The sequence below is a fragment of the Erythrolamprus reginae genome, chromosome 2 (genome assembly GCF_031021105.1).
Source record: "Erythrolamprus reginae isolate rEryReg1 chromosome 2, rEryReg1.hap1, whole genome shotgun sequence".
In the NCBI taxonomy this organism is placed as follows: domain Eukaryota; kingdom Metazoa; phylum Chordata; class Lepidosauria; order Squamata; family Dipsadidae; genus Erythrolamprus; species Erythrolamprus reginae.
This window is the reverse complement of record NC_091951.1, coordinates 126355488-126378051: the sequence shown is the minus strand read 5'-3', so window position 1 is coordinate 126378051 and position 22564 is coordinate 126355488. Positions and strand designations below refer to the sequence as shown.

At 41.5% G+C, this 22564-nt stretch overlaps 1 protein-coding gene across 1 annotated transcript; it reads right to left on the bottom strand.

Annotated features, from left to right (window-relative positions):
- Positions 1–5846: 5846 nt before the first annotated feature.
- Positions 5847–21326, bottom strand: GRPEL2 (GrpE like 2, mitochondrial). The gene is made up of 4 exons (XM_070739430.1): positions 21103–21326; positions 12731–12887; positions 9038–9119; positions 5847–7248 (listed from the first exon to the last, which is right to left on the bottom strand). Exons 1-4 carry the CDS (start codon positions 21186–21188, stop codon positions 6881–6883), a joined length of 693 nt encoding a protein of 230 aa, XP_070595531.1. The 5' UTR covers positions 21189–21326; the 3' UTR covers positions 5847–6880.
- Positions 21327–22564: the final 1238 nt, after the last annotated feature.

Sequence of the window (22564 nt, the reverse complement as noted above, 5' to 3'; positions counted from 1 at the left end):
AAAAACAAAAATCCGCCTGGTACCTCCCTATATAAAGTTGGCCTGAATTAACATCTACTTAAAACTTCTTTAGCTAAGGATCAAAGAAAACCCACTTTATGCATCACATCTGAGCCAAATGATCCTAACAGAAAAGTAGTTAACAAGCAGTTTCTGAAAAACGATTAGAAAAGTATGTGAACCCAGTAGCCTTTTAAAGGTGTCAGCCATTAGAACAATATGGCTATTTCCTTCCCTCTCAAAGCTCTAAACCAGTGTTTCCCAACCTTGGCAATTTGAAGATATTTAGACTTCAACTCCCAGAATTCCCCAGCCAGCATTCACTGGCTGGGGAATTCTGGGAGTTGAAGTCCAGATACCTTCAAGTTGCCAAGGTTGGGAAACACTGCTCTAAACTGACCAGAGACCACTATCTTGACTCAGCCTTCCATCCTTCTGAGGTAGGTAAAATGAGGACCCAGATTGTTGGGGGTGATATGTTGACTTCGAGAGGGCTGTAAAGCACTATGAAGTGGTATATAAGTCTAAGTGCTATTGCTATTGGGTACTTGTGAGCAATTGCAAGTCCTCTCCTTGTCCAAAGGGGAATTATGAAGAGCCAGTTTATTTCCTGGTCCTTCATTCCATTGTGGTCTGACCGTTTTTCCAGAGCAGTCTTTTGTTTATCATTTCCTCCCTAATGTCTTTATTTAAATTGTATTCATTCCACTAAGGCTCCTTTATCCCCCACACTTCGAAAACAATTTTTTTTAAATCAAAATCATTCTGCATTTCTCTGCCCCTCATAATCTTAAGTCATTCCTTGCCTTGGGATGGTTCTTTAATTACATTCCTTGTAACTATCATTCTCTACAGATAACATGGTAGCTATCTATCATTATTTGTTTTGCACTGATCATTCTTTTAAAGTATATTTCCCCATTCATCAAGCATATTTTTTCCAATGCACTGCATTTATTCTATGATCATGGGTCTCAAACTCATGGCATCATGTGTTTTCCCCATTTGTGGAGCTGGGATGGGCATGGTCTGCGTGTGATGCATCCGGCGGGGGGGGGGGCACCGATTTGACACCCCAATGCACTTCTGTTCCAAACATCACCTCCCTGCTCATTCCCTACATCAATTCTGCTGGGAGACAAACAATACCCCTATAAATTAATATTGATTCCCCATGACTCCATAGTGATTTTATTTCCTAACAACATTAAAGAAATGAGTTATCATCTCCTTTCAGAGCATTTGTTCAACTTCCCAATCTTATTGACAACTGGATATTCCTGGGGTGGATATTCATCCCAAATATTCTTGGGGTGACCTTTCTTAGGTTTTATATATCAATCAAGGGCAATTAGGTGCAACCACTTGCTGTTCAATGAAATAAAAATATCAGCATTAGAGGCATTGCCGTGTTCTCAAATAGATTATTATTATTATTTATTATTATTATTTATTAGATTTGTATGCCGCCCCTCTCCACAGACTCGGGGCGGCTCACAACAATAATAAAACAATGTACAACAAATCAAATAATTTAAGAATCACTAAAACCCCCTTATTAAAAAGCAAACATACACACAAACAAACATACCATGCATAAAGTGTATAGGCCCCGGGGAGATGTCTCAATTCCCCCATGCCTGACGGCAGAGGTGGGTTTTAAGTTTACTAAAGGCAAGGAGGGTGGGGGCAGTTCTAATCTCCGGGGGCTGGTTCTAGAGGGTCGGGGCTGCCACAGAGAAGGCTCTTCCCCTGGGTCCTGCCAAACGACATTGTTTAGCCGATGGGACCCGGAGAAGGCCAAGATCTGTTGTTTTCCTATTTAGAAATCATCCCCCCCCCCCACATTTTAGGCTATGTCATTGTATGGTTTGGGAGGGAGAGGTCAGAAATATATGCCGAAGTTTGGCAAATTTACATTATATCCTGATCTACCACCTCATTATGGCTGACCAAAGGATTCAATTATTGCATTTAACTTCATTGCTTTTGTTGTTGTAGAGAAACTGGTATACTAGATATCTTTGTTAATAGATAATCCTCCTTGGGAATGGCTTTCCCCCATAGTCCTCTGGGCTGAGATCATGCCAACTTATGATATGCACAGTCATGACCTTCAGTGTTCATTCTCTATCAGCCATCTTGCACATGAAGCAGACTTTCTGTCAGGCTCAAAGTGTTTTTCTTCATTCACCTTCATCCAAATAACAAAGCAAACCAAATGTACTTTCTATTACACAATACTGGTTTTGTTCAGTCCCAAAGCCATGGTTTGGCCAACTTTATCCTATAAATAACCAATCCTTCTAAAGGCACCCCACACTCATTACAATTCCATGTTGCATAAAGGACATAGGGTGTTTTCCCTCCCTTGGTGTTAAGCATCTGCACACGAACAGCCTCAAAGGGCTGTTACCCAAGCTTCACCTTGGTAACGTCTGTACCAGAAAGACGAACCTAAGTGAAAAGGCAAGAACCATCACATAAGCAAATGGGGGACAAAGCATTCTCAAGTTCTGGGAAGGAGGAATACATTCAGAAGGCAGGCACCTCCCTGTTTTAACTGCTATAAGAGGGAAGAGAGATAAAGCACAATCAGGATTGCAAAATTCTGTTGCTGTAGCCTGTCTTAATATGTTGGTTCCTTGATCTAATGTCCATCGTTACAACTTGCCCCTAGTTTCAGCTACCAGTCAGCTGATTTTTTCATATCATTTTACTGTTCAAGAGTGATTCTCTAGGAAAATAGCAAAGGCTGCTTTATCAACCGATATAAGCAGCACAGATTCAAAAGCACACTTCATTACAGCCTCCATCTGAACTATGTTTTGTTGCACAATTTGGGCTTAATCCGAGTTTAATAGCTCCATAAAGCCAGCTCCCATTTGTATCAAAGCTCACATGCTCTGGTTTGATCCTGAATTAAATTTATTCAGTGATTCTGTAATTGTTTTATTTTTTTAAAAAAAACTAAATTAAACATAAAACAGACATTATCTAATCATTTCTAAATTAATATTTATCTCTCTTAACATCTGCATATTCATTATCCTGAAGTCAAAAACCTCCCCAAAAGGCCAATACCATTCATCTCTTTCCATCACTGGTGATAATATGTCAGGCTGTGCTGGAAAATGGCAGCAGATTATTTGCAAAATTATGTCAGGAATCATTCTTATATTGCTGTTCACTAGTTCATCTAATCCAGTCATTGTTAGACAGTACAGTATATAGTACAGTACATAGTTCCAAGGTAAGGTCCTTCAAAAGGATGTTGCAAGAGAACTGACAACTTGAAATATTATGAACTGACCTGCCCTACGTAAGACAGCGGTGTTGAACTCAATTTCATTGAGGGCCACATCAGGGTTGTGTTTGACCTTAGCGGGCCAGGTTGTGTGACCAGGGTGGGCGTGGCCAGCTTGACATTATTTATGATGGGAGGGGGCTGTGGTGGCTGAGCAGTTTGCCAGCAAAAACGGACTCTCAAGCTGTTTTTGGTTTTGATGGCTTCCTGCAAAACTCTGTGAGTAAAAACAGAGCTTGGAAGGGCCATGTACGGCCCTTACGAGTTCTGTTTTTGCTGACAGAGGCACTGTGGGCTGGTCCTTGGCTGTTTCCAGGGCAGTCCCATGGGCCAGATCTAAGTACCACATGGGCAACATTTGGTCCTTAGGCCTTGAGTTTGACACCCCTGATGTAAGACGTTTTATATAAAGTATTGATTTTTTTCCACTTTAAAATGCTACATTTAGAGGACCTTTTATTGAATTAAGCCACTTTATCAAATGTGGAAAAATTTGGTGCTGAATTTGTGAGTTTGGTGGGATAGCTAGATCATGATGTGGAAGACCAAATTCAAAATCAATTTAAGACGAAAACAATTTCATATATTATTTGGCTGAGGGTAATAAACTACACTGTATTACTCAGTACCCCAAAGAGATGTTCATCTTCAAAATACTTCACATTTTTTAACTAGCCAAACAATTCTTGTAAGAAAAGACAGGTATCATATCCTTTCTTGAAAGCAACTTCTCGAAAAGTTCAAGAAAACATGGATTACCGTATATACTCAAGTATAAGCCGAGTTTTTCAGCCCCAAAAATGGGCTGAAAAACCCGACCTCGGCTTATACTCGGGTCACCACAAGAGGGCGCCGAATCACCACAAGAGGGCGCCCCGTGGGAGCCCGGCAGACATTTCTGGCTTGGGCAGGGGAGGGAGCTATTGCAGGTGCCTGCTGAGGCAGCTTCGGGGGCGCCTTTGGGAGGGCTAGACGCAGGGACTGGGCTGTGGAGGTCACACTTTTACATCCTCCGCAGCTCCAACGATGCCGGAGCTCTTGGGGCTATGGTTGGCTGGTGCCTTTACTTGAGCCGGGAAGAGAAGCCACCTGCCCCACCCCTCCCACAGCTCCGACGGCATGCGAGAAGGGAAAAATGCAATGGGAAGCCAGTGAGGGGGGGTGGGGTGGATTCGTGCTTCTGTCTTCTCACCCCTCCCCCACCTCACCGGCTTCCCATTTTCCCCCTCTTGCGCGCCGTTCGAGTGGTTGGCTGGCGCTTTTGCTTGAGCCGGGGAGAGGAGGCACTTGCGAGAAGACAGAAGCTCCAGATTTGCTAAGGAGATCCACTTGGGAGGGCAGCAGGGAATGGAGGAGGAGGAGATCCAGAGTAGCCTGCAGCCGCAGAGGAAAAGGAGGAAGAGGAAAGAAAGAAGAACCCTCGCCGACAGCATAATTATTTATTTAAGTACCGGTATTTTTAAAATAAATTTAAACTCCTTGTAGCGGCAGGAGAGCGAGCGAGAGAGAAACGAGCTTTTCCTCGGAGGAGGAGGAGCAGTTGGCTGGCGTCTTTGCTTGAGCCGGGGAGAGGAGGCAACGGCCCCATCCTCCCCCCAGCCACTCTCCTAGCGAAGCAGCTGTGGGGAGGGTGGGGCCGTTGCCTCCTCTCCCCGGCTCAAGCAAAGACGCCGGCCAACTGCTCCTCCGAGGAAAAGGCTCGTTTCTCTCTCTCTCACTCTCCTGCCGCTACAAGGAGTTTAAATTTATTTTAAAAATACCGGTACTTAAATAAATAATTATGCTGTCGGCGAGGGTTCTTCTTTCTTTCCTCTTCCTCCTTTTCCTCTGCGGCTGCAGGCTACTCTGGATCTCCTCCTCCTCCTCCAGCATTCCCTGCTGCCCTCCCAAGTGGATCTCCTTAGCAAATCTGCTTCCCTGCACAACACATGGAGCAGTAAAGGGAGACGAGGAGGAGGGAGGATCAGGGGTGGAAGATCCAGCCAACGAGCCAGCCAGCAAGCTAAAGGGGGGGGGGGGGGAGGGGAACAGCATGAGCTCTCTCCAGGCTTCTAAAAACTCAATTTTAAAGAGCCCTGGGTTAGGGTTAGAAATGCAAGAGTCTTCAAACCTGGAAGCTTGTGGACTTCAACTCCTACTCCTGAAGTAGCATGGCTGGTGCAGGAATTCTGGGAGTTGAAGTCCACTAGTCTTAAAACTGTCAAGTTTAAAGAGCCCTGGGTTAGGGTTAGAAACACAAGAGTCTTCAAACCTGGAAAGATTAAGGCTTGTGGACTTCAACTCCTACTCCTGAAGTAGCATGGCTGGTGCAGGAATTCTGGGAGTTGAAGTCCACTAGTCTTAAAACTGTCAACTTTAAAGACCCCTGGGTTAGGTTTAGAAATAAGTTTTAGCTTGGTTGCTGATTGAGCTACTTTTTTTACTTTTTAATTTATTGTTATTACCAGATTGCTTTTGTTTACCCTCTTTTAAATTTACAGAGCTAGTTTACTGGTTTTCTTTAAAATAAATATTCTAAAAGATTTAATCTACTGATGTCTCAATTAATGTAATTTTATTGTTTTCCATTTTTATAAGTTACCAGTAGCCACTGCATTTTCTAACCTCGGCTTATACTCGGGTCAATAAGTTTTCCCAGTTTTTGTGGCAAAAACTGGTGCCTCGGCTTATACTCGGGTTGGCTTATACTCGAGTATATACGGTATATTTACGCATCCATTTTCAAAAGTAATTTGGGTCCGAGAATATTCTTTTACTGGCCAAAGCATTCAGAGATATTTTGAGATGCAAAACCAAATCTAGGAAACTTTCAAAAAGAAAAGTGTTGAAGCTTCAAAATTTGGCACATGCATTCTTGGGTTACAAATGCCCAAGAACAGTTGAAATTGGATTCAGATGGAAGGCAGTCTTGGACTTGGATTTAGTTAAGTGGTGCCTAGAATCTTCTCCGAAGCACTTGGCCAATTGTAAAAGAACCATAGACCTACCATTGTCCACATATTTAAAGGTGAAAAAAAATATTAAAATCTTGCATTGCTTAAGGAGAGTGCGTCAAATAACACATGAATAAAAACATAAATGAAAAAAAAACCCAGATTGAAACAAGTCTGGGTTACTGTAAATAAAGCTCAGATGAAATATATACCACAAATTACAAAAAAAGGAAAATAGGTACAATAGTGTGAATTAAGCAAATTACAAATAAACCTTGGAGGAAAGCCTTTTTTCAGAGAACAGGTTCCAGTTTTAGTCACCCTTAAACAGTCCTATTGAAGTCAATGGGATTTTACTGACTTTTCAATAGGTCTGTGCATTGTTGGAATGAATCCTGCATTCCTTTTAATGCAGGTTTAAAATCAATGAACAGAAAAGAGGACAGCACATTTGTGAAACAACCGAAAAATATATCTTTACATAACAGGAAAAACTAACATTGAAGACTGAGAGTTTGAAAAGGAAGGCCAAATGATCATGCCAATCCTGAGAGACCAGCAAATCATACAGGTGTGGCTTAATAAATAAAGCAGCAATGACGATGTGGACAAAAGAAATAAGTTCATAGGATCCCAATTGCTAAGATGCAGGTTCATCACATTCTTGAGATTCTACTGCCACCCCTACGTGTGCATGTCTGATAGTGCGACCATGAAGTTTGTAACCATCCAGTGTCACTAAAGCCACAGTGCCTGGTTGCATATCTTCTGCTGGCACATGACACACGACTTCGTGATCATAGGGGTCATATCTGCCACCGATAGGGTTCATTTTTTGCAGACCGTGCTTCGTAAAGATGCTTTGTAGTTTGACTTCTATAAGAGTCAGGCCTTCACAGATCTTATTCAGGGCCAGAGTTGGGTCATCATCATCTTCTACAACAATCTCCAAAGTTGTCTTCAGGATGTCTTTTACTTCTACCAGATCTCTACAGAAACTCTGGATGCCTGCATACATAAAGATCGGCCAAAAAAAAAATGACAATAGTTCAGGAAGATAAAAACATTTTGGGATCTTGGATTATCAAAAGTAAAAGGACTTCCTGGGCCTCAGGGGCAACAGTGTTTATTTACACTAATTGGATTAGATGCTTCCACCGAACTACCATTCAGGTATTACAGATATTTGCATCGCTGTTATGACTGTTCAGTCATAACAATTACCTTCCTTTGAGGCTTCACTCTATTGTCATTTTCAGGTCATTAATGAATTAACCCAATTATTTTAAAGTTTATTTTATTTAGTAATATGGAGTAATAAAATTGTGTCTCATAGGCTATTACTGAGTTTCAATCCCCACATGATCATTTATTAAATTTATAACCTGCCTTTCACTCAGATACTCAGGACTGTGAATAGACCACTCTCTATTTTTCTAATACCAACAGGCAAGTTTTGGCCGTGAGAGGGTAAGTGGCCCTAAATTACCCAATGGGTTCCCACAGTTGACAGGAAATTTTAATGTAAGCCTCTATACTTCTACTCCAATATCTTAACCATTACATTTCACTGAAATGCTTTCATTACGGATTTAGTTTTTAACCATTCAATTGCTTTACTGTATATTTTGTTGTTTTTGTTTTACTTGACACTGTAAACTGTCTTGTAACAAATACTATGAGTCACCTTATCTTTAAGGATGGATATATCTAATCTAGTGGTATCTTTTCTCAGGCTCATGCAGAAAGTAAAACATTGCTGGACTCCTTCAATGAAGAGAAGAGATGCGGGACTCATATGAGGTCCAAAGCATTTCTTAGGAATCATTTTCAATGTGTGTAGTCATAAAAAATATCGCTGGAGATATACAGGGGTACGTCTACCTAAGAACGCCTCTACTTAAGAACTTTTCTAGATAAGAACCAGGTGTTGAAGATTTTTTTGCCTCTTCTAAAGAACCATTTTCTACTTAAGAACCCGAGCCCGGAAAAATTCCCCAGGAAATTCCCCAGTTTCCTGCCATTCCCCCTTTAATCCCGGCCATCTCGGGCTTTTCTGGGCTGCCAGAGGAGCCTTTCAGTGGTGCTTAAGGAAGCTTTGGCAGTCCAGAGCGAATGGAGCGTTTTCCTTTCTCTGGGTGTTTGGAGAGGGAATAAACTACTTTGCTGTGGTGATTCCCTCACGCTGCCTCTCATACACCTGGTGCGAGATTGCCTCCTGGAGCATCTGGGCGCAGAAAGGCAAAAGGGGGCGCTTTGCCACAGCTGAATCAACTCGGCTTCAGCCAAACTGAGGAGTCACCACAGTGATGGAAATGTGTTGGCTACAAAACGAGCAAGCGAAAGGAGAGGGGAGCCCTTCAGCATGGGATGGAAGAGGAAGAACGTAGCAGCATCAGCCGCTTTTCGATCACAGGAGCGGGAGGTTATCCCCTCTTGCCTGCCTGGGTTTCTCCTCCTCACCGCCTCAAAGTCCCTCCTTTTTTTTTTTAAGCCTTAAAGTTTTGGATTTTTTTGATTCCCCTCACCTCACCTTCTTCCTTCGGCAGTAATTGTCCTACTCCTCTTCTTCCTCCTCCTCCTCCCACCCAAATTCCAAGCTTTTATTTCTTACCTAATAGGTTTGCACCCATTATTTGCCTTTACATTGATTCCTATGGGAAAAATTCCTTCTACTTACAAACTTTTCTACTTAAGAACCTGGTCACGGAACGAATTAAGTTCTTAAGTAGAGGTACCACTGTACAGGTAGCACTGCAACAAACTGGCACAACGTCTGGCCTCTTTGTTTACTTACCAAAAATCTTAGCATCCTCAACAAATTTTTGTGTTCTACGTCTGACGTTTTCAGAATCCATTAGGGCTCTTTGGTATCGTTCCTATATGCATAAAAGAAGCAAAATCAGATTAAAGAATTCTAATCCAAGTAACAAGATTAGAAGATTTCAATATCACTGCAAATATTTAATGCGGCTTGGTGAGACAACTTACTCCTAGGCAATAGAGTTGTTATTTATTTATATATGAAAATAAATAGACTGATGTAGAAGCCACATTAGTAAATATTATCTTGATATCAACTTCCACTTCTCCAGGTGGGATACCATGTGACATTTACAAGATTGACAGTTTAATTCCCAGATAGGGAATCCATGGCCCTGAATTAAATAGGATCCTCCTGAGGAGAAATGCTTATTTTAGCACATAACAATAGAATATATTTCCCACAATCCTTCTTTCTCTAGATTTTTTGCTACAACTGTTCCTTCTCCAGGTTTTAGTTTTTTTTAAAAAAAGTATAGATAGGAAATAGCTGAGCATCCTAGCTAAAAATAGAGCAAACACAATCTGCAAGAAGCTAAAAAAAATCCAGATAAGTGAGAAGGAAATTTTAGTTTTAAGCATTAGAAATTCTGCATAAAATGAATTATTTTGAATTTGTATGATTAATATAATTTATTATCTCTGCCGTTTTTTTCTTTGCACTAGTTCAGTAACTCTGTGTTGTTGACCCTGTGTTGACCCTCCTTGTAGCAGTTAGCTCTAAATAGGAGAACAGTATTACCTTTGCTATAAAGTTCTTCCTAAGTTGCCATCTGAAATTTGTCCATCCCTGCCTCCAAGAGGGGGTCTGGGCCATTTGCCATTCATTTGCCACTGAATATTCCCTTCTGACTAACTAAAGGATTTCTCCTTTTGTTTTCCCCACTGTTATTCTTTCACAATAAGGCTTAATTTTTATTCATCATTTAGAACACAGGTGTCAAACTTGTCGCCTGTGTGCTGGAAGCATCACACGCTAGCCACATCTACGCCAGGTTTAAGCTAAGGGGAAGAGTCGCAATGCATCATGTGACGACACACGCTTAATACCCCTGACTTAGAAGATCTCCTAAACCAAAGGACAAAGAAGGAAGTGTTCAATGAGTCCCATATCTCAATACTCTAGATGCAGTGGTTCTCAATCTTTCTAATGCCGCGACCCTTAATACAGTTCTTCATGTTGTGGTGATCCCCAACCATAAGTCTAGCACCAATTCTCCCAACAGTGCTTTAAGCTGATTGGTAGGAAGGTCCGAGGGACACCCCCACTGTAAACACCTGATTGGTTGGAGTGTAAAAATATGTTCCAAGGTGACAGAATAGAAGCTTTAGCTCCTTACACCATGGGAAATTGGTCTTTTCCTGTGGTCTTAGGCGACCCCCAGGTTGAGAACCACTGCACAGAGGCAGCAAGTGGGGATATAGAAATTATTTCAATTTTTCTCCTTTAACAACAACAACAACAACAAGGTGTGGAGTCACTATCTTATTTGCAGGTTGAGATGGGGGCGGAGGTGGCCCTAGATGAAGTACTCCCTGGAAGTTAGGTGGTGGCTACAAGAACTACCAACCATGATACTAAAGTCAAATTGTGCTTCACTGTGTAGAACTGAATGGGGTTTGGAAGAGATGGTTAAAACTTCCTGTTTTTATCTATCCAGTGGGCTCAGTTTTACCACCATAATCATACACAAAAATAGGTAAAAGGACAATTTTAGAGACCCTGTTCATTGGCCCCTGAAGTCAAATAAATTAAATTTCTGAATTTTAATATTTAATACAATAAATATTAATAGATATAAACTACACAAACATAGATTTTTTTGGGATCCCCAATCATTTTAAAGAATGTCAATGCATCCTGAGAACAAAATGTCTCAGAACCACTAACCTAGATCAATATGTAACTGTTACACAATGCAATAGGATTAACAAAATTGGAAAAATGAGAAAGTAAGGCTCTTACATAAATTGTTTCTTACAACTGTGATAAAATGTGTGCAAGAAATTATTTTCCAAGGTAATAGACAGCAAAGTTATTTAAAAGCTATTTTAGTAAACTCAGCAAATAGCATGGATGGATGACCTAGAAAGATAAGCAGCATTGAGAACTCTACTTGTGTACAATGAGCAATGAACAAGAAAAAAAGGATGAAGAGAGAGGGAGAAAGAAATAGTTAAAATAAAATAATAATCCTAAAAGGCTAGGGGAGACCACTTCTTCATCATGCCAAGAAACCTGCTTAGATGTATCCTGTAAGCATCCAGGAGTCAAACTAGACTCAAAGGAATTTTTAAATTCTGCAGACTTCCTCCTCACTTACTGCCCAAGAAGAGTAGTTGGACTTACCATGGAGTAAGTCACTGGAAGATGGCCTAGACAAGAAAAGGTTAATTCCGCCTCTTCTAGCTAGAAGCTGGACTTAAGACTTCTTCTTGTCCCATGAATGAAATTCCTTCCCTTCAGTCGCATGTATTGATTTCCGTTGAGTATCTGAGTATCTATCTATCTATCTATCTATCTATCTATCTATCTATCTATCTATCTATCTATCTATCTATCTATCTATCTATCTATCTATCTATCTATCTATCTATCACTCCAAACAAACTCTGAGCGGCTATTATATTCTACTATAGGATTAGGAGATGCAGCACTATTAAGCTTTAGTCAATGACAAATAATATACAGTGGTACCTCGGTGCTCGAACGCTTTGGTTTTCGTACATTTCGGATACCAAACAAAATTTTCTGCAAAAATTTGCTTCAGTATCCGAACAAAAATTCGGATATTGAACAGAAAATTTTGTCTACTATCCGAAATGTAAGATCTGAGGGGACGAGGTGAGAGGGAATGGGAGTTGGAATCCCGACACGCCCCTCCTGGCCGCCCTCTTAACAGCCGCCCAGTCTCTACCTTGTAACTGCTCCAAGCTGCAGGAAGGGTAGGGCTGGCTGCAATACCGGCAGTTTCGGGGGGCTCCTTTCCTCAGCGGTTCAGTTGGTTACCTCCAGGCAGCTGCACCAACTTTTTATTTCCCGGCGGCGGCTCCGGCGGCTTCCCTTCGAGGAGCAGCAGCAGCGTCAGGAATGTCACATGATGAAGGGAAGCAGCCGGAGCCGCCGCCGGGAAAGAAAAAGTTGGTGCAGCTGCCTGGAGGTAACCAACTGAACCGCTGAGGAAAGGAGCCCCCCGAAGCTACTGGTATTGCAGCCAGCCCTACCCTTCCTGCAGCTTGGAGCAGTTACAAGGTAGAGACTGGGCGGCTGTTAAGAGGGCGGCCAGGAGGGGCGTGTCGGGATTCCGACTCCCATTCCCTCTCACCCCATCCCCTCAGATCTTTATCCCATAGGAAATGGAGGAAATACTGTAGATTTAATTGGTTCCCAGAAAGTCAATGGGCTGGGAACCAATTAAATCCATTTCCATTATTTCCTATGGGATAAATTAATTCGGTTCTCGACCAAATCGGTTCTCGACCACACTTCTGGAAAGGATTGTGGTCGAGAACCGAGGTACCACTGTATATGGTCCCATAGATTTAAAAAATACTTTTAAGTTATAGGGCTGAATTTTAAATATTTTTTAAAGAAAAAGCACAGAAATGTGTGTGTATGTGTGTGGATCCCTTATTCTGGATGTCAAACTAAAAAAAAGTTACTTACTGTTAAGACACGGAGTTGTTCTTCTAGCTTGATGGTTTTGTGCTCTAAATTTTCTCCCCTCAAGATCTGCCTAGGTTCATTCTGAGGATCTTCTGGACCACAATCATCTCCTGTGCTCTTTTGCTGTGCAGCAGTACTGAAGGCGAACAGCAAACCTCTAAAACAACAAAGACCAAAAATATAGAGAAGTATACATTTTCAAAAAGCCTTTCCATTTCAAATGTATTTTAAAAATAAAGATTCACTTATTAACTGGGGTAGCTAGAAAGCTTTTGGTTTCTATCAAGGGTTTTAGTCACAGCATTGTAACTACAGGTTAAGGATATTTTTGTTCACTTTTTTGCCAAATGAAAAACTGCATACTCGTAGAATTAAGACTGAAAAATGAATAGCTAGGAAGTTTCTACTTAGTTTGAAAACTTGATTCAGATGTTGCTGATTTATATATTGGATGATTATCATGGGCATAGGATGTGATGGTGAACCTACAGCACGTGTGCCACAGGTGGCATGTAGAGCCATATTTGTGGGCATACAAGCAGTTGCCCTAGCTCAACTCTAGCATGCATGAACATGCCAGCCAGCTGAATTTTGGCTGGGCCAGCCCATGCCGCCCCTCCCCTCCCCGGAGTTTTCATGCAACCTGGTTTGGAGGCTAGGTAAGTACAGGGGTCGTGCAGAGGCTGGGGGGCATTTTTGGTTCGGGGGGGGGGGGGATAAGGAAGGCCATTTTCAACTTCCCCAGGCTCCAAGAAAGCCTCTGGAACCTGGGGAGGGCAAAAAACAGGCCTACCAGAAGTCTCGAAATGGGTCATTTCCAAGAGGAGGGAAGTCATATGAACATATGTGGGAAAGCTTGGGGTGTTTCTGCGTGCATGTGGGCATTGAATTATGGATGTGGGCACAAGCACATGCTCTATTGCTTGCACATGTGCATTTTCAGCACCCAAAAGAAAAAAGAATCGCCATCACTGGCATAGGACATTAGCTACTATTTTTTGACTATCTACCACTTTCAAAACATAGGCTCAAAACATAAGCAAGCAACTGCCTGACAAGGAAGCAGAGTCCCACACTCCTTTTCATTTATAACACAAGTGAGTTAACATTGTGTATATTATCAACAAAATGGAAACAGAGCAGGCATCTATTTTCTATGCTTATTATTAGAATTCTAAAAATATGTCTTGTTCTACAAAGGATTCTATCAACAGTCAACTATGTACACTTTATTCAGCAGAGGTGACTTGACTCAGCTGAGAAATAGCTGCAGCAAATGTAGACATACACATTTTCTGAGAAGATAGAACTCGATATACAAAACCTGAGTGAGCAAAAATACTTTGCTTTCAATAAAGAAAATTCAGTTTTGCCACAGTTTCTTTGTGTAGAAACACATACAATTATGAAAAGGCTCTGAATCCACATTTAATTCTCAAATGCAGCAACATGGGAATCCGTATGGTAAATAGTCACAAAGGCATCTAATTAAATGTGCTAATGTTACTTGGAATTCTAATTTGTTTCCCAATGATTTTTTAGATGCTTAGATATTGGCTAAACTCACATTTAATTTTAAGCAAGTCAACTAATAATTGAATGGGACACCTGATTTTTATTAAAGCCCACTGAAAATTTATGCCCATAATTTGGGCAATAAGAATAGCAGGAAGCCAAACATTAATAAATAAGAATGTAATGTGGAATATAATTCAGACTTCCAGCCAACAAAGTCCTTAGCTTTTAGGATTTTGTTAATATTATCTCCAGCTTGTAAAGTGAGAAACAATTTCTCAAAAACAAAAAAAGGGTTTGGTAAAGGTTAGTTCCACAGTCCCTTCTCCCCAGTACATATACACATATACTCCTTGCCAGCCAGGAGTAGGCTTAAAAAATTTCAGCAACAGGTTCTCTGCTGGGTTGCTGGGTGGGAGTGGATATGTTGGGCATGGCCTAGTCAGCCTCCTGCACCATGGTGTGTGGGGATTTTCATTTTCCACAGCTCTGGAAACTTTCCTTGAGCCTCTGGGAGGATGAAAACTACCTATCCTAGGAGACTTGTTTCCCCCCCTCTCCGAGCTTCCATGTGAGCCCTGCACATACCTTGCATCCAAAATGGCTGCATGGAGATTCCTGTGAGGGGCAGGGAGGGACCAGCCAGGGGTGGGATGTGGAGGTTTCCAAACCGGCCATAATGTTAACTACAGGTTCTCCCGAACGTGGTCGAACCTATAGCAGCCCACTCCTGCTGCCAGCTAAAAATTTACTGACAGCAATTTACTATGAATTTCCCCCCCCTTAACTTGAGAGGACTTTCATTCATATCCTGGTCACCTTACAACTGGTTTATTGCAATGTACTCCAGACTGGGCTACCCATGAAGACCATCCAGGAGCTACAAGTTCAAAATGCAGCTGTCTGAGCAGCAATGACTAAAGTTGAATTAGTTGCCAGTTTGCTTCCATGTTCAATTTAAGGTGCTGGCTATTACCTATAATATCCTTCAGGATATAGGGCCTGGTTGTCTAAAAAAGTCCATCTCCAATTATTTGTGCCTGCTAGAGTACATGGTGGCAGAGTGGATGTGGTTCAGGTTTATTCGTTTAAACATGTCATTGTGTAGGCGTTTTCTCTGTTGCTATACCTGCCTTCTACAACAGCACCTCACACAATATGTCTTTACTGTCAAGAGGTCAATTGTATGATACCATAAAATGCATAGTAAATGTTAGGTTGTTGTTTTTTTAAGCCACAAGCACTCAAAGGAAATGCCACAATTTTCTCTAAGAATCATTTATACACAACTTTAGCAAGTATGCATCTATAATCTCAATTTAATGGCAAATGGGCTATAGGCAGCCACCGCCTCATAAGTAGTTCTTCTTTAATGCCTACCACATACACCCACTGTAGTTACAGTGATGATGACAAATTAAGGTTCTGACAAATTCTTGCATTTATGACCTTTGCAAAGAAAAGCTGGGGTAAGATCATAAGCACAGTTGCAATTTTCCTTGCTTCGCTTAACAATCAAGTTGCCAATCCCAATTGTAATTGCTAAATGAGGACGGCTTGTGCATGAAGTACCCATGGACAGAAGAGGAATTTTCTTTTGAGACACAAAAACAAAAGTGATACATGCTGCTAAAAAGAAAGGTTACAGTTTAGTATAGGGATGTCCACTCTGCAGTCCATGGTCTAGTAATATTTATTTATTAGATTTGTATGCCGCCCCTCTCCGAAGAGGGGAGATCATAAACTTTAACATTATATATAGTTACAGGCAGCTCAAGACACTTCACTCAATGCAGCTTAGGCAAACCAAAAGGTTGGGCATGCCTCTGTTTGATAGATAGTGGGTCTCATGCCACATAATAGAAACATAGAAACATAGAAGACTGATGGCAGAAAAAGACCTCATGGTCCATCTACTCTGCCCTTATACTATTTCCTGTATTTTATCTTACAATGGATATATGTTTATCCCAGGCATGTTTAAATTCAATTACAGTACTGTGGATTTACCAACCACGTCTGCTGGAAGTTTGTTCCAAGGATCTACTACTCTTTCAGTGAAATAATATTTTCTCACGTTGCTTTTGATCTTTCCCCCAACTAACTTCAGATTGTGTCCCCTTGTTATTGTGTTCACTTTCCTATTAAAAACACTTCCCTCCTGAACATTATTTAACCCTTTAACATATTTAAATGTTTCGATCATGTCCCCCCTTTTCCTTCTGTCCTCCAGACTATACAGATTAATAAATTGCAATATCTGAATATAAGAAGGGACCCATCAAGTTGATTATATCTGGATTTGGGAATTATATCTGGATTTAGATTTGGGAAGTAGGATTGAGCTGGTTAGTACCTAGACCACCAGTGAATATTTTGTCTTTTAACTCTTTTCTCTTTTTTCCAGAAGGCAAATTTTAATCTGTAATTAGAATTTTTGTAAATTGACAGTGATTAAATCAACTAAATTTGAAGTCTTACCTGCCAAATTAATAGCAGGTAACTAGGATTCCCGATCCCTTGAATTATCTCCATTCTTAGCACAAAGGCCCCCTTCAGCTGTCTCACTTGAAGTCTGGAGAAGGACAGGTCGTGCACAGCCACATTTCTTCTCCACAGGTTCAGGCAAACACCTGAATGAGGCTTAGATTAGTGAGGCAGCCATTCGGAGGACATAAGCTTAAAATAAGTTCACAAACATTCAGAACAGCTCGTAAATCTCTCTAAAATAAGCTGCCCTTTAAATGCTTACATTTTCTCGCCGGTTGTTTATATCTGAACATAACTTCACGTGATGTTTATTGCGCGACAATGAGTTTGAATGAGCCCTTGCCAAAAACTTACTTAAAGCAAATCACTGTCTAGACATGTACTCTCTTTTACCAGTTCAGTAAATTCTGCAGCACAACACATAACCACTTATTTTATAACACTTCCTGGTATTTCAAGTTATCAACCTTTTTTGGTCTTTAGGGCCAGATCCTAAAAATACTTAATATCTTTGTCTTTATCTTCTCATATGCTTCAGGACCTAGAAAAACCTGTGTAAATGGTGAAATATTCAAATTGTATTACTTATCTGTGGCCTTGGGTGTGAACCATAGTTACAGGAAAAGAAGGAAAAAAGGTAAGGGACTTGTCTCAATCATAACAGCTGAGTAGGATCACTTTTTTTCACATAGGAATTATTTTGTCAGAGTAACAGGTCAGATATTCCAGAACACTAACTCACAGCGACCACTCGTGTTTTTAATTACTATAGCGCTTCCAATTCTTGAACAGATTCCTGTACAGCACTGTGCTCTGTATGAGGCTGTCTTTGAAAGCAATACAAAAGCTTCCATTGATTCAATACAGCTGTTGGTTCTGTCTGGATGCTTCTAAGTATTAGCAACGCATTTAATTTAGAGTTCAATAAAGGATGGTGAATTTTTGATCGTCTGATTTTTAAAAATCAGTTTAAAGTTTAAAATCTCAACACTTGATTCCTGTATGAACCTGTCCAAGAACTTTCTTCGACTTTAGGCACTGTGTCATCAGATATACAGTAGGGATGAGTAAGTGAAAGAAAATGTTTTAACTTTATCAATAGCCACCTCCAAGAGATAATATACTTTATACCCTGGGCTGAACATCCTCAGAGTAAAGTGGAAGTGGATCAACACGCCCTCAGAATGATGTTGAAATCTAAAGCACTAGGGAATGCATATGTCTTTTGTAACATAGATATTTGTACAGTTGACATAAGTCTATCACATGCTGGGTGTTTGCCGATCCTTTGCCAAGTTCAAAAGGGAAGTTCAATGTTTAACTTTAGAATTTGCTGTGAAATCATTTACTTACATATAGGATAAGAAGTTCACTTTTTTGCTACTTTGGTTTGTTCAACTGCGGGTCCATTACACACAGGACAGAACATTTGTGAAGTTTTTGCCACCTATCTCACAAACTACAACTGTGGGAAGCATGCAACAATTGGACAACACATATAAAAACAAGAAATATAAAAAATATAAAATCCATATGAAAAAGTATTATAAAAACAAATAACAAACACTACCCAAAGGGAGGGTAACAAAAGTCTCTTAGCAATGGAGCTCCCTAAATATATCTCCAGGTCCCTGGAAGCTCCAGGCTTGGTGACATAATAACCTATTCTTGAGGGACTTCTGAAATGTCCCTCACACCAGGATGGCGCAATAGTTAGAGTGCAGCACTGCAGGCTACTTCAGCTAACTGCTAACTGTAATTCAGCAGTTCAAATCTCACCACTATCTCAAGGTTCCATTCTTCCGAGGTGGGTAAAATGAGGAGGCAGATTGTTGGGGGTAATATGCTCGTTCTGTAAACCACTTAGAGAGGACTGTAAAAGCACTATGAAGCAGTACATAAGTCTAAATGTAATTGCTATTGTTATGTCAAAAGGGATGGACTTAATCTAATTTTGGGAGAGAGGGAAGAATAAGGCAAGAATCATGTCAGAGAAGGCACATAGTATACATATACTGTATGTGATATACAATAGATGGGATTTTTCCCACTTGTAATGACACAAACATGTACCTATATCTTTTTTTGCTGCCATGGCTCCATGATCTTGCCTTTTATCTAGTCCTTGGCCCATGAGCAAGACAGGCCTTATTCATCCATTAAAAAATGCTCATTTTATTTTGATGTCATTTAAAGACAGCAAATGTTATGCTTACATAATATTGTAGATAATTGGATAGCACCATAAATCAGCACTCAACAAAAGCCCCTAAAAGTTGTTTCCTCATTTATAATTTATGCTCTATATTAATATGCATAGCTTGCTTACCAATAGTAGTTGGTATTGTAGAACAATGGAGTTGCTGGAAAATATACAGCCTTCCATCCTTCCGAGGTGAGTAAAACGAGGACCCGGATTGTTGGGGCCAATATACAGTGTCTGAACCTACCTGAACAACTAAAAAGTACTTCAAAGAATTACGCCCAACTATTGGAACGTTTTCAAAATCATGTCGATCAGCAGTCCTGACATTCTAACTCCACCGCTCTGAAAGTCCTGTCCATGTTATTTAAAGATTAAATCATGGCAACTAGACCAAATTTTGTTAATCTGTTTTGTTGCTCATCCAAGCAACTTTATTAGTCAAAGCAAAATTGGTTAGTCAGAGAGGTTCAGTTGCCATGATTCAACCTTTAGATACCTTTGGCCTGGACGATTGAGTGTTCACTGACATTTTGTCCAAGTTATTACAATTAGTACTTATGAAATCAAATGTCATTTAAAATATTTCCGAATCAATGTTAATTTTCAAGTATACAATTAAAGAGATACCAAAGATTGGAATAGTAATAAAAGGGGTCAGATTTCTATGAAGGGTATCATGACTGCTACCCTAAGCAGCATATTCAGAGGCCTTGGCCTGCAAACACCACTCATTTGGAGATCAATGTTACCTTTGTATCAACAAAAAATAAAAGCTTAGTCTTTTAAGACTAAGAGCTGGGGTGGCCCAGTGGTAAGAGTACAGCACTGCAGGCTACTTCAGCTAACTGCTAGCTGTAGTTCAGCAGTTCAAATCTCACCATCAGCTCAAGGTTGACTCAGCCTTCCATCCTTCCGAGGTGGGTAAAATGAAGACCCGGATTGTTGGGGCCAATATGCTGATTCTGTAATCTGCTTAGAGAGGGCTGTAAAAGCACTATGAAGCTGTCTAAATGCTATTGCTATTTTACAAGCTATGCCTTAATATAACAGGTTTCAACCCCTTGTATTATATTTTATTGGTTTGCAAGTTGCTCAGTAAACTTAGAAGCAGCTGTACAACTCTGTTACTGTACAGAAAGGAAGAGGTGGTAGTGAAACACTAGCTTGGTCTTCTCAATGAAAATAATCCTCTTCCCTTCCCCAAATCGATTCCCTCAGCCTTCAATCTCTTCTGCAGGGATTTCTGCTTTCAAGGCAGCCTCGGAGAAGGAAGGAGGTAAGCATAAGAAATTGGTGGTAGTGGTAAGCTCTATAAAATATTGTTTAAAAAGCCTGTTGGTAGAAACAAGCCTGTGCAGAGGGAAAAGTTAAGAGAAAGAAAGGTGAAAAGACCAGGCGGAGTTGCAGAGTGATGTCAGCTATGTTTCACTTCTGGCTCGTAATGCCACAGGGGAGTCACGCGAAACCAATGTCGCCCCCGCGCTTCCTCCACACCCAACCCTGAGCAAAAAAAAAAAGAGGCTCTTTCACCCTATTGGAAAGAGGGACGCAACAAGACCTTTCTCTTTCCCATCCATCTCAAGAAAGGCGGTCTTGGGGGCTCCAGCATTTCAGCACCGCCCAAATCACGAGACGTCCAACAGCTGCCTGCATATACAGTATACACTAACATATATATTAGTTTTCATAGATTTTCACGGGTACAGGTAATATATATATTTTCTCTGCTGAGGAGGAAACTCACAAGCGAGGGCAAATTTTCGGTAAAAGAGGCACCCGGGAGCCAGGACGCCCCCCCTCCTCTTAGTTGTTTAAGGCTGGGTGCCATTCCCGAGCAACCACAGCGAGGGGATCTGGGAGGCAGGAGGTAGCCGTGGCTCCCGCATCGCCTCGTGCTTCTCGGAGAGCCGCCAGGGGCATCTAAGGGGAAACGGTTTGAATCGAAAATATCCCCCCACTCCCCAAGGAGCCTCGCTTTGGAAGACCCTCTCTTACAAATAGGGACTCCGCAAATAGAGCTTGCATGATGCCGCCTCGTCCCACCTCAAGAGGGAACCGCAACGCTGGCAAGAAAAAGCGACTGGAGAGCCCCGCGGAGACGGGAGAAGAGAAGCGGTACGAAAGCCAAGGACGACGGATGAAAGAGTGACTCGGCCCGTACCTGTTGGAGTGGAACCGAGGGTAGTTCAAGTGGAGCAAAGGGCTCAAGCAACCCCGCGCCGCCCGCGCAGACCTGCCCGCTGCCATAACCGTCGCCGTCACCAGGCTTAGCTGAAACGGACCCGCCGCTTCCCAGACGCCCACGGGAGAAAAGAAGAAGAAGACGCGGCCGACTACAACAACCGGCGGCCACTGCGCCCTTTTGATTAAAAGCCCGGCCTGCGACTCCCGCCAGGCCTCGCGCTGTATTAGAATGCTCTGCCCCTTAAAGGCGGGAACTATGTGGGGCTGAGGGAATGTATCAGGATAATTAGGCCGAAGGAGGAGGTTAGATGCAAGATGTTAGCAGGCAGAAATCGTACTGTTTGTGTTTCATCTTCCAGCCAAAGAAGATGATTTTTGCACGGGCGTCTTCTAGCCGGATTGGTTGTAATACTGTACTTCCCTTGTTCCGCCATCATTGTAGCTGATTGTGAATCGAGACTTTTTAAATTATTATGATTTATTTGTCAAAATATGTACAAGATAGCAGGTATTGGTATGAACATAAAACAAAAGCAAAGTAGGTACAGGTAAATTTGGACATTCGGTTGCCTTCGTATTTCAAACATCCTAAAATTGTTTCTTGCGCCAAGTCTATGTAGTTGTAGATTACCATTGTATAAGAGTGCATAAGTGCACTTTTGTGCCTAATGTCCCTGTCCTGCTGTCTTGTTATCCTTTCTATTACTACATTTTACTTATGTTATGTTAATATGTACTATAATATTATACTTGTTTGACAAATAAATAAACTTTCTGGCTCGGACGAAGCGATTATGACTCGTGGTCATAAGACTCAGGGAGCTGAATCAACTACCTGGATTTCAGCAAATTTCCGCTGTTCCGGCTGTGCACCTGTTTTTTCTTAGCTTTGCCCCCACCCCCCACACTTATGACTAGTATCTGAAGTGCAAAATTTTTGACGATCTTTGGATGGCAATCGGGTTTTTCTATGTCTCAATCTGTTGCCATTTGGAGGTATTGCAGCCCAGATATAATAGGCTTAGTTTAACCTACACTAGAGCTACTGGTTGATCCATTATCCAACTTCAGGTCTTCTGACTTCAGATCTCACTAGGGCAGTGCTGGCAAATGTGGCTGCTAACATACATGTGCGAGTGCCCATACCCATAATTCAATGCCTGGGAAGGGCAAAACCAGCTCCACCCCCCCCCCCATAAGGGCCTTCTGGAAGCTGGAAATGACCTGTTTCTCAACTTCTGGTGGGCCTAGTAGGCTTGTGTTTCGCTCTTCCCAGGCTCCAACTGCTTCCCTGGAGCTGGAGGAGGGTAAAAATATCCTCCCCCATCCTCCTGGAGGCTTTCTGGAAGCCAAAAATGCCCTCTCAGAGCCTCTGTGTGAGCCAAAAATCAGCTGGCCGGCATACACATGCATTTTGGAGCTGAGCTAGGGCAATGTCT

What these genes read in the sequence shown, in the direction of transcription:
- GRPEL2 (XM_070739430.1), bottom strand. Translation starts at nt 21,188, where the DNA reads ATGGCAGCGGGCAGGTCTGCGCGGGCGGCGCGGGGTTGCTTGAGCCCT. An exon ending in CCTCGGTTCCACTCCAACAG is followed by an intron (nt 12,888 to 21,102) that starts GTACGGGCCGAG and finishes TTGTTGTTTTAG; the next exon opens with AGGTTTGCTGTTCGCCTTCA. An exon ending in AACAACTCCGTGTCTTAACA is followed by an intron (nt 9,120 to 12,730) that starts GTAAGTAACTTT and finishes TTATGCATATAG; the next exon opens with GAACGATACCAAAGAGCCCT.